Source organism: Halteromyces radiatus, assembly GCF_025201355.1.
Source record: "Halteromyces radiatus strain CBS 162.75 chromosome Unknown BX664scaffold_2, whole genome shotgun sequence".
NCBI lineage: Eukaryota > Fungi > Mucoromycota > Mucoromycetes > Mucorales > Cunninghamellaceae > Halteromyces > Halteromyces radiatus.
The window spans coordinates 3,014,074-3,025,554 of record NW_026251688.1 but is presented as its reverse complement, the minus strand read 5'-3'; the positions used below and the strand labels follow the sequence as shown (position 1 = coordinate 3,025,554).

The window sequence follows — 11,481 nt, the reverse complement described above, 5'->3', positions numbered from 1 at the left end:
TAGATTATTACTATTGGATTTATAATTTATAACTTTTTATTGATAGTAAACGCGACGATGAATGTCCCAGTAGAACCAACTCTATGACTGCTATTCGTAAAAATATGAAAGATATGTCTACTACCGATAAATCAACAGAAAGTTTGGATGATAATATGACTGAAAACTCACAACAATTAGAGGATGAAAATATGGGTACAATTAATGAAGAAGGATCTGATACACAAGATAGTGAACATCAGCAACAATATCTTGACGACAATACAAAGAATGGATCACCTACATCAACCATAGCAACTACCACAGATACCAGCAGTTTGGATGCTGCATCATCTACAGAAAATAAGGATAAAAATGATAAGGAAGCGGATAGTAGTAAACCAACAAGAACATACACTCAATTTGGAAGCAAGAAAAATGGTGATACTGATGATTGGAGCGAATTTGCCGAAGAAGAAGAAGAAGAAGATAATCAAAAGCAAAAATCAACAACAACAATACCAGCAGCAAATGCTCAACAAGATAAATCAAAATACACATTTGGTAGTACTTCAGGTTTTGGAACAAAAGGTTGGGCAACTTCTCATCAAACTACTACAACTACCCAAAAGGTAAAAAAAAAACAAAGAAAAAAAAAAGAAAAAAAAAACGAAAGAAAGAGTGAAGTCCATAAATGATTTATTGTTTATTTTATTATTATTATTATAGGCAACTTCATTTACTAGTCTTTCTGGTTCTTCATTTGGATCCTTTACACCGTCATCCACAAGTGGTCTTGGCAGTTTCTCATCTTCCACATCATCTCCTTCAAACAAAGCTACATCAGCTTTTGGCGCATTTGCGAATGCACCTACTTCTTCACCTTTTGCAATGGCAGCTAGTGGCGGTCCTAATGCTTTATCAGCTCTCCCAAAGGTCATCTCAACAACGTCAGCATTATCGCCAGCTGGTTCCGCTTCAAGTGTTACAAGCTCAGAACATCCTGATGGACAAGACAATAATGATCAGCAAGAGGAAGATAAAGATCAAGATAACAATATCGACAATACAGAAAGAGAACATACATTTGGTGAAGGAAATAAGATCAAGGTACCGGGAATAAAGCCAACAGAAAGTAAGCAAAGAGAATAGGATTTATTATTATTTAGTCAATATTAATTTACTCTTTTTTCTTCTCTTTCCTTTTTTATAGTCAGGACAGGTGAAGAAGATGAAAATACAGTTTACCAAACCAAAGCAAAACTACTTGTATTGGATACGACTAGCAATAATTGGAAGGAACGAGGAAGTGGCACCTTCCGTATCAATGTCAAGGATGTGGAAATTTCTGGAACAACATCAAGTCAGGCAAGATTAGTGATGCGGGCTGATTCAGTATACAGATTGATCTTAAATCTCCTTTTATTCGCTGAAATGAAAGTATTTATTATGCAAGATCGATTTGTGCGTTTTGCTGGATTCGAATCAGAAATGAAAGAAAATGGTACTATGGATACAAAATTAGTTAACTATGCTCTCAAGGTAATATTTAGAAAAGAAAAAGAAAGATATTTGTGATATGGATTAACAATTTTATATACATTAGGTTGCCAATCCTGCTGCTGCTGAAGAATTACACTACCAGATCACATCTAGGATTCCATCCAAATCAAAGTAGTCATATTTTATATTAGTATACTATGACCTTTTTTTTTTTTTTTTTTGAAAAAAAAAAAATAACAGAACTCCATGGACTGTCTTCAATTACATTTCTATTGTTATTCTCATTTCTTGTACCTTTGTTATAATATAGAAGATTGAATAAAAATATGGAACAACCAAATATTTTATCTTGTTGCCATTTTTATACTCTGACTTTGAATTCAAGCCACTTGAACTTTTTGGTGTTCTTTTTTTTCATGGTCTTCCTTCCTTTTCCCTTTTTTCTTTTTCTTCTTTTTTCTTGTTTTGTATATCCACCTTTCAATGCCTGATAAAGTCTCTTCGGGGAAAAAGTCAGGGAAGTTTCCTTCACAATTATTCACCAAATGGAAAACTGAAGTGATAGAAAAGCAAGAAAGCTTATTGTCAACACACGCTGATTTGCCTCTAGTGGTTGCTTTGACGAGTCTCATCAATGGGGAAGATCAATCCTGGGTGACACAATCTTCATATTTGAAGCAAATAGGTAATATAATGCTAAAAGAAGGAAATAGATAGTTTAAATATATATATCATTTAATAACTTGTATCTGTTATTTATAGTTCAAATCCTGAAAGCTAGTGGCCAAATCAAAGACAGTGACAAAACCAAACAAGTTATCGTCGATCTTGTCAAATCTATAGTTAACCCTATCGCTGCATTGGGCTATTTTTATGCTTCAGAAAACAACACACGACGTTTATTTATTCCTCTTCTTGAAGCTATTCAGCTATTTGTCCATGACACCAACGACTCCACCTTGATCGATGTTTACACTGATTACCTTTCACAAGAGAAAAGCGACTTGACAAAGATGGATAATGATATAAGTGATGACAACAGCGACAATAATGCTTTTGCCCATAAGTCATTGACCATTCACATGACTCTGGATTTCGAACTTGGCCGCCAGCTGATTACTAACACATACGAACTGACACTTCGATATCTCGTGAGACATATTTTATCATGTCAACAACTATTAGAAAAAGCAACAACGATAAAGGACAGGAATATGGATCAAATTGTTGTCAATGTTCATTATTTGGTCAAGACAACCATGTCTCTTTTGACTCGATCGGATACAACTGAAAAAATTCTTGGTGGACTCCTTGACGCGAAAACGACGGTGGATGACAATCCTTATGTATCTTTACTGTCTCAGTTGACCAATGCTCTTTTGAAAATTATTACTCAATCTTCATTTTATGGGAAAGACTGTTGTCAAGTAGCAGGTATGGCAGTCGGGGCAGTAATGAACCTTGGCAAGGATGCTTCTTTTGTTCGCGATTGGATCTTGGGTTGGTTTTTTGTGGATACTGAAAGAAAATCATTTGATGCTGCCAATCATATGTCCATTCTTTTTGGAATCAATTCATCATCACGTTTAGAAAATACTGGTTGGGAAGGAAAGGATGCACCAATGTTATTTATTATTCGTGGTATGATCTCTACTGTTCGAAAAGAAGTTTTATTCTGTCCCTGTGATCCGGAATTGCCTATCCGTCATCTGAAAAGGTAAAATCAATCTTTTATTCTGAGAATATATCAAAAAAGAAGAAGAGAGGCTAACATTCTTTATATGCATTTCTCAATTTTCATAGTTACGAAGGTGTCAATCATTTATTTGGTCTTTGTTTTGTTGGTACGAAATATTTTTGTATGATGGATAGCGGTGATTCTCAAGGAAAAGTAGTAGCTTTCGAAGCAATGTCTACGTGGTTACTGGAACTGAAGAACATGATGATTGAGAACAAAAAGAAGGATAATGATGTTTATGATGCTTCCAAGATTTTGTCAAATTCAAATGTTGATATATTGATTCATTTTGTATGGAATTACTGGGATGATCCAATCGATTCACTACAACATCGGGTAAATAGTAAAAAAAAAAAAAAAAAAAAAGGTCGTATTACTTTTTTTTTATACTTACTTTCGAACATTTTTTTTTTTTTTATCTGTTGAAAAGGTTCGCATGATTTTCGAATTACTCCTAGCTATTCTGGATATTAGGGCTGCTTACTTCCACGAAGAAGAAGTTCATCAACAATATCTATTGAACTTATTGAAAAACTTGCTGATGATGGACTGGCACAGAAAGGTAAAAGGAAAAAATAAAAAAATACGCCAGAACGATGATTTAATGTTTGATCTTTTATTAATTTTGTTTAGGTGAAATATGCTTTGATGACAATGTTGGTTGTCAAGTTGGGAACGGCAGTCTATTTTGATCTGGAACCCCAATTGGTCTGGAAATGTTTACGTGCTATGGATAGTTTAAGCTTGTCGTCTCAAATCGCCGGCTTCGTTCTGGAGCTGCTCAATCGATATATACTGGAATCAGTCCCTTCATGTAAACCATCAAAAGGTCAAAGTATCAAGTTGATAGGAAAAGATGAAGAAACCAAGGTCAGTTTATAGTTAATATGACATAAGATATGATAGAATCACTCACAGCTTTTTTTTTTTTTTTTTTTTTTTTTTTTTTTTTTTTTAACAATACTCCTTACAGATCCTGATTGATCGCTGGGTTATCTTATGGGCAATCCCAATGCTTCGATGCTTGACTTCTTCGTCTGACATATTACGACAAAATGCAAGTGGATTCATCTTACAGCCTTTATTCAAAACGAATACTGATTCATTTTGGTATTTGATGGATATTCTGAACAATACAACTCATGAAGCTTGGACCAATTTAGATCAACAATATCGTTTACATGCTTTTATCTCTGTTCTAAAGATTGCTCGAAGTTTGGATATCGTGGACGGTAGTCTGTATACAAGAGGTAAAGGGATATATACGTATATATTCTTAGTTGTTATGATTTTGAAATTAAATTATGTATTCTTTTTTTTTCTCTCTCTCTCTCAATGATTTAGAAGATGAACAAACGAAGGACTCTCGAAAAGTATCAGCTAGTACTTTGAAATTGGTGGCTTACCATTTGGATCCTCAAATTAGAATTGATGCTCTTGGACTCTTATGTGAATCTCGAAAAGGCGCAGCTGTAGTGACCGACATTGAACTGGAAATGATCAAGTACTTTTTACCTCTTAACATGAACTGCAATTCCCCTGAATTCCGACAAAAATTGTGTGCTCATCTTACCAAATTATTGACTCGACTTCGTGGAAATATTTATGCTCAATATCGAATCTATTTATCTCATATGACATTTGTAGAGAAAGCAACAAATGAAAAGCGACCAGAAGAAGAAATCACTGATGCTCAATTGGAAATGGAGAAGGTGGGCCAAACTATTCAACAAGGCAAGGAATTCCTTTATTGGCTCAATAATCATGTTGCCAACTCACTCTATCCAGGTGCTTCTTATCAACGGGTGGCTACAGCATTACGTATTTTGAATATACTGGTTAAGGTGTACGGTATTCCTGAATCGTCAGCAAACGATAATGACATGTCCATCTCTGATGATGATGATAAGATAACAGCAACAACGTTTTCAACAACATCAACAACAATAGGTATCCATGGATCAACATCCGATTTCCCATTCACAATCCCTTTGGCGTCTCCTCGTAATGCCAAACTGTTGATTGATACTCTGATGGACTCCTATGATTTTAATCGCAATTTGGCATTTGATATTCTATGTCAGTTCCCTAGTCCATTGCCTGGTGTCACGTCCAAAGAAAATGTTCAAGATCTTCTATGGTGGGGACTCAATAATGTCGTCAGTACTCGCGCTGGTGAAAGTGATAGTGGTGCTATGATCTTCCGATTGATCTTTACCAAGTATGTGACTGGTCTTGAATTCAACTTGTATCCTCAGCAAAGTAGTTCATTGACTTTGACCAAGAAGAAAAAAAGAGGTGGTGCTAAGAAGAAACAACATCAAGGTTCAGCTGCAGGTATTTACTACTATCAATTTCAGAACAAGAAAATCGAATAATACAATCTTTTTCTTTAATTCATCTGTTTTCTTTCTCTCTCTCTCTTTTTTTTTTTTTTTTGATTTCTCCATTGCCATAGTTATCTTTACCAATCGACTTTTAGATATGCTTGAAGATCAGATCGAAATCGCTAAATCAAATCTTCTGTTAGCTGCTCAACATCATCCTATGCATGGGACCTTATTGGCTCTACAGTAAGTGAGGAGAAGAGATATACATACAAATCTGCTTTCACTCTTCCCTTTTACAAATAAGCTTACCTCATTTTTTTTTCTTCCTCTTCTTATTTAGATATGTTTTCCGTGAAGTAGATTATCAGGATTCTCGTATCATGGCTGATCAAGCAAAATGGAAAGATATTCATGCTCGTACTTTGGCGTTGATTCAATCTGTCTGCGATAGTGTGATGGATGTATTATCAAACCCATCTCCTGAAGGAAATGTACCAGCTTGTTTCAAGGAAATGGATGAAACAATTACCGATATCGTTGGCCAAGACACTGAAAATTTGGATGCAGAATTTGGACCCAAACATCAAGTTATTCTTAGCTGTTGTTGGCGTGCTGTCAAGGAAGCAAGGTACAAAAAAAAAAAAAAAAAAAAAAAAGAAAGGAAAATAGCAATGGAAAAGAACTAATGGCTTTATTTTCTTTCTTATGTCTTTCTACAATATTGTATCTAGTTCCTTATTAGAAGTGATCATTGTGAAAGTTCCCCTCGCAAGAAATCGACAAGACAGGAACGCTTTGTTGACCTTTGTGGATTTGGAAAAGAGTGGCAGTTTACTTCGAACATTATTGACCAGTATTCGTCATCGTGGTGCTTTTTCTGCTGTTTATCCTACGTACGTATCTTTATGTTCAAGATTATTGGGATCACAAGATTCAACATTGAATAGTTTACCACATAAATGGATCAAGGTAATATAGGTCTAATTCATTCACTATTTTGTTAACCAAAAAAAAAAAAAAAAAGGTTAAATGTGCTTATATCATACTTTCTTTGATTAGGAAAACCTGTCAAGTCTTACTTCAAGCAACATTTCCATCACTCGACGTAGTGCGGGTTTACCTCTTTGTATACTTGCCATTGTCAGTAGTGAATCTGTCACCAAAAAAGAACTCTTGGGCGAAACTTTCCAGCAACTTTTGAAATTGGCAGGCGAAGAACCTCCTATGGATGCTGATCAAAGAGTAGATCTCCCACAAGTACATGCTTACAATATCATGCGAACTATATTTATGGATTCCAAACTTGGCACCCGTGTTTTGGAATATGCATCTGACGGATTTTTTTTGGCCATCAATGGATTCTCATCATCAAGGTAGGAAAAAAAAGAAGTGAAAACAGATACATGATTCTTTTGTATTCATATTCTATACTTTGATCCTAGTTGGGCAATTCGAAACTGTGCTGTTATGTTATTTTCCACTTTATTACAAAGGACACTTGGTACCAAGAAGACAAGAGATGAACATAGCAATGTGAACAATTTGACAGGACAAGAATTCTTTACTCGATTCCCAAAACTTCATTCTTATCTATTGAAAGAACTAGCAAATGCAGTAGATCAACTTTTCGGAAAATCTATGGTATGTTATCCAGCAATTGAAATGTATTGCTCTGATTTCATTCTCTTTTTCCAATTTTTTTTTTATTCGATGTTGATTCATTTAATTGACATTTTAGGCTGATAGTGTTCATCCTGGTCTATATCCTATGTTAACCTTGCTCTCTCGATTGCGGCCTTCAGTAATGGATGACGCTACTGATGCACTTTCTATGGCTCCCTTTATTCCTCTAGTTCTATCCTGTGCTGGAAGTTCAATTTTCAAGGTAGGCATTTAATTAATTATATATACAGATATTGTGTATTAAAACAAATGCAAACTCACTTTTGATATTACATTTCCTATTCACAGACTCGGGAAATGGCTGCTCGAGCCTTGGTACCACTGGTTTCTTCTACTGTATCATTAGTTGTCATGATAGCGGATTTGTTGGAATGGGATGAAAAGTTGACACAAAATGAAATCCATGGTCGTTTGATTCAAGTCCAATTCTTATTGCGTGGTCATTTGTATCAAGGATCAACATCAAAAGACACTCTATTGAAACTCATCAAATCACTTCCAGGTGTCATCGTTTCCTGTTTGTCTGTAGCGAATCAATTGAATGAAATCTCTCAGGCTTTACTTTTGGATATTATCTCTGAATTCTTCTTGGACTGTAAATGGATTTTCGAAGACAGGTCATCAGTATTGATTGATGGTAAGTTTGGGAACATTTACGACTATTTTTGGGAACGGTCATACTCATTTATTTCTATTTGAATAATTATATATATATGTATATAGAGTTGATTTCAGTGTCGGATGAATCTTTTGAAACTCTACGAGGATTCGTACTCTCTTATTGTAACGAAACCATTCAAACCAAGTCTGAAGTGGGGCTTATCGGTACCTATTTGGCAAGACAATCTATGGCAAATGTAGTTGTTTTGGGTCATTTGAACTTTGGAATTTCTGAACTACCTAGTATCTTGTATCTTCTTGATGATCCTGATTATGAAGTACGATTACTCACCATGACCAAACTGATGACTTACTTTAACAAAGTAGATAACTCAACCAAGATCTCGGGGTAAGTAAAAAGAAAAGAGCAAAGTGAATAATGGTACTGACTTTGATGATGATGATTTTATAGTATAACCACACTTCAACACAAATTGATACAAAAAACATATGATGGTGAAGATAATATCCATTGTTTTGCAACTGCTGCTAAGTTCCTTATGAATCTCAACAAGTCCTCTCCTTATCCAAAAGAAACAATTCAGAATTCCAATTCTATCCACTTTACTCTGGATCAATACTGGAATAAACTGCTTGATCATTTTACGAAACGTCAATCTATTTTGGTGACTGAATCGGTACTTCCTTTGCTTGGTGCCTTATTTGCTCAGGTATTCTTTTATTCTTTTTTTCTACCTTTCTTTTTTTTTTTTTTTTTTTTTTTTTTTTTTTTTTGGGTTGAGGGAGGAAGATTGAAGCACTCAACATGGAATTTCCTTTTGACCTTTTTTTTTTTTTTTTTTTTTTCTTTTTTTATAGATTCTACAGAGTCCACTGAACAATGATTTTGTACAAAGCTGTTTAAAAACATGGAGTACATATGTGGTCAAATATAGTAACAAGGAAGTGGTAAGAAGTCAATGAACTGTCAACAAAAAATAAGTGGGATTCCTAATTTACAATTTTTGTTTATTTGTTTTGATGCAGGCATTGCCGTTACGAGAGGCTGTTGTCAAGTCTATAGAATTTACAGCCAAACATTTGTTTATGCATACCATTCAATTAGGTGAAGAAGCTGATGGTGCAAGAACTCTAGCTGAATTGGCGATTATTCAATTATTACAGGTATATTTGATATCACATATACATATATTATTTATTAGTAGGTTTGATTTTGACGTGTTTTATTTCGATAGGATGACGACATTGATATTCGACAAAATATGGCTACTATTGTTTCCGAAGCATTGCAACTTGTGGTAAGCCATATGACTTATAGTCTTAGAAAAGGGAAAGATTATATATAAAGTTCATTCATTATTCTTATTAGGCACCTGTACATCCTGAACGAGCTGTGGAACTTATTCATCGACATCTTACTATTCGTGTTGTTTATCCTGCTCGTCTTCAAACAGTACTTACACAGAACCTGATTGGGGTTGGGAAGTTACGTAAGTTTCAAAAAAAATGAAGTTAACTCTTATTTTTATCTGACTTTCCTTTCTATGTTTTAGGATCTGTGTGGCATGATGAATTGACAAGTCATAGAGCTTTGTTCGAAAAGGAAAACCCCAACATCTATAAGGAAGATATGGTTGATATTCAATGGGCAGCAGTGGATTTGGATCAATTACATTATCATCAATCAGCAGATTTTTCAAGAATTATGCAACAACAATCTATATTTATGATGGACGTAGCCAATCAACTGATTGATTTTTGTAGACTTTTGGAACCTGCTTCTGGAGCTTCAGTAAGAAAAAAAAATAGAAGAGGAAATAGAGAGGATCAAATATTTGTTCGACTTACTCTTTTTTTTTTTATTTATTCATTTGTAGATTATGAAACATGGTCCTTATGGCATCACTTCTCGACCAACCCTCTTTTTGGTTGCTTATCGTTTATTGTTGACAATGACATTTTCTTATGATTACCTTGCAGAATTACCTGAGCTAGCTCCTGACTTTGTACCTCTGACAAAAGGTAAATACAGATAGAGAAGATGATGGGAATGTGTTGAAATGATAGAAAACAAACTTCTTTTTTTTTTCTCACTTGATGATCATAGAATTGAAATCAGCATTACACAACGTTACTGAAGAATCAGTCCACCCTTTATTATGGCAACAACTTCACGGCGAATCTGGTTTAGCGGGCAAGATACATCAATTCTTACGACGATTTAATAAACCAACTTACAACATGTTTCTTATTGCCCCTGACTTTCGGGAATAGTATAGAATAGATAGATACATACATAGAAAATAGATTTTTTTTTTTAAATAATAAAATAAAATAAAATAAAGAATGACAACTTATTTATTTCAGCCACTCGCATTATGATCGTCCTCATTATTCACTCTCGGTTAACGCTGTGTCTTCCTAATATATCCTTCTCAACCATCGTCCTGCACTCATTACAGATCATCATAGTATCGTCTAGCTTATCATCGCCATATCAACAGCATCATCATCATAGGGATTAATGATGTTATTACTAATTGAATCATCGTCAATAGAATCATTATCTACATTTCATCATCTACCATTCATTATTCATGGAAGTTGAACAATTTTTTTTTTTTATTGAAGGGCATTGTATTATCTAGTACTAAACTAAGAGAGAATGAAGATTATCTCAATATATTGATACATGTAAAACGATGTCATCTAATCTAATATATAAATGTATAAGCTACTGTACACCAAGTTTGCGACGGAGTTCAGGATCTTGTTGAACTACTTGTACCAGGTGTGCCAAGGGTAAGAACAAAGGAGTGCGTTTCGTCAGTTCAGACCAGGAGACCCATTGCCAATCGCCTTGAATTTTATGAGGTTCCATGACTTTCAACGCGGTAGGATCCTTGATCTCGGACTGCATAAATACCGTAACGTAATGTTTATTATCCGTTTCCATAATATCATTGGTTGTTGTCAGTAACTTGGGTTCACCTATATCTAGATTTGTCTCTTCCATACTTTCTCGACGCGCACATTCTTCAAGTGATTCTTGGAATTCTAAATGGCCTTTTCTCGAGAAAAAGATCATAATGAGAAAAAAAAATATAATACAAGTTTAATACAAATATCGAAGTATCTATCTCTCGAGATAGTTGATCTTTTACCTCCTGCCAGTTGCCATGTTCCTTCACCATGAGAATTCTTTCTTTGTGCAATCAAGAACTTTAAACCATCTTGAAACTGATGTTTGATAATGCAGCCTACACCGACTTGGACAATACCTAAATCCATCAGAGAAAGAATCAGATCAACAATATAAGGACTATAGTAACAATACTATTGAAAAAGTTACCTGACATTTGTTAATCACAAAAGGAAAGAGAGAGAACAAAAAAAAAAAAAAAAAAAAAAAAAAAAAGAAGAAAAAAGCAGAAAAAAAAAAAAAAACGACTGCGGTTGCGCATATACATAAAGGACCTTTGACGTACGATGACTCCGCCAAACATATCTTGATATAAAAGTTGAGTTCCAGTCTTTATGCTGTTTTTGAGAAAAGAAAGGAAAAGGAAAGGAAAAAAAAAAAGAGTCAGGCAGAGAAAGGACAAAAAAAACTCAGGGACAAAAAAA

The 11,481-nt window shown here is 34.6% G+C and overlaps 2 protein-coding genes across 2 annotated transcripts; one reads left to right on the top strand and one right to left on the bottom strand.

The window, feature by feature from the left end:
* Positions 1 to 83: 83 nt before the first annotated feature.
* Positions 84 to 10,223, top strand: BX664DRAFT_378167 (putative death-receptor fusion protein-domain-containing protein; the record flags this gene model as incomplete). Its single annotated transcript, XM_051548814.1, has 26 exons — positions 84 to 611; positions 709 to 1,114; positions 1,193 to 1,483; positions 1,979 to 2,167; positions 2,245 to 3,199; positions 3,286 to 3,556; positions 3,651 to 3,782; positions 3,854 to 4,090; positions 4,194 to 4,470; positions 4,565 to 5,557; positions 5,679 to 5,793; positions 5,891 to 6,178; positions 6,282 to 6,519; positions 6,610 to 6,923; positions 6,993 to 7,191; positions 7,289 to 7,435; positions 7,522 to 7,870; positions 7,957 to 8,242; positions 8,306 to 8,564; positions 8,713 to 8,802; positions 8,881 to 9,018; positions 9,090 to 9,152; positions 9,224 to 9,344; positions 9,408 to 9,646; positions 9,732 to 9,876; positions 9,962 to 10,223. 26 exons carry the CDS (start codon positions 84 to 86, stop codon positions 10,126 to 10,128), a joined length of 7,437 nt encoding a protein of 2,478 aa, XP_051403518.1. The 3' UTR covers positions 10,129 to 10,223.
* Positions 10,224 to 10,454: 231 nt separating this feature from the next.
* BX664DRAFT_326017 (NUDIX hydrolase domain-like protein) lies at positions 10,455 to 11,213 on the bottom strand (the record flags this gene model as incomplete). The annotated part of the gene is made up of 3 exons (XM_051544135.1): positions 10,455 to 10,920; positions 11,019 to 11,135; positions 11,207 to 11,213. 3 exons carry the CDS (start codon positions 11,211 to 11,213, stop codon positions 10,589 to 10,591), a joined length of 456 nt encoding a protein of 151 aa, XP_051403517.1. The 3' UTR covers positions 10,455 to 10,588.
* Positions 11,214 to 11,481: the final 268 nt, after the last annotated feature.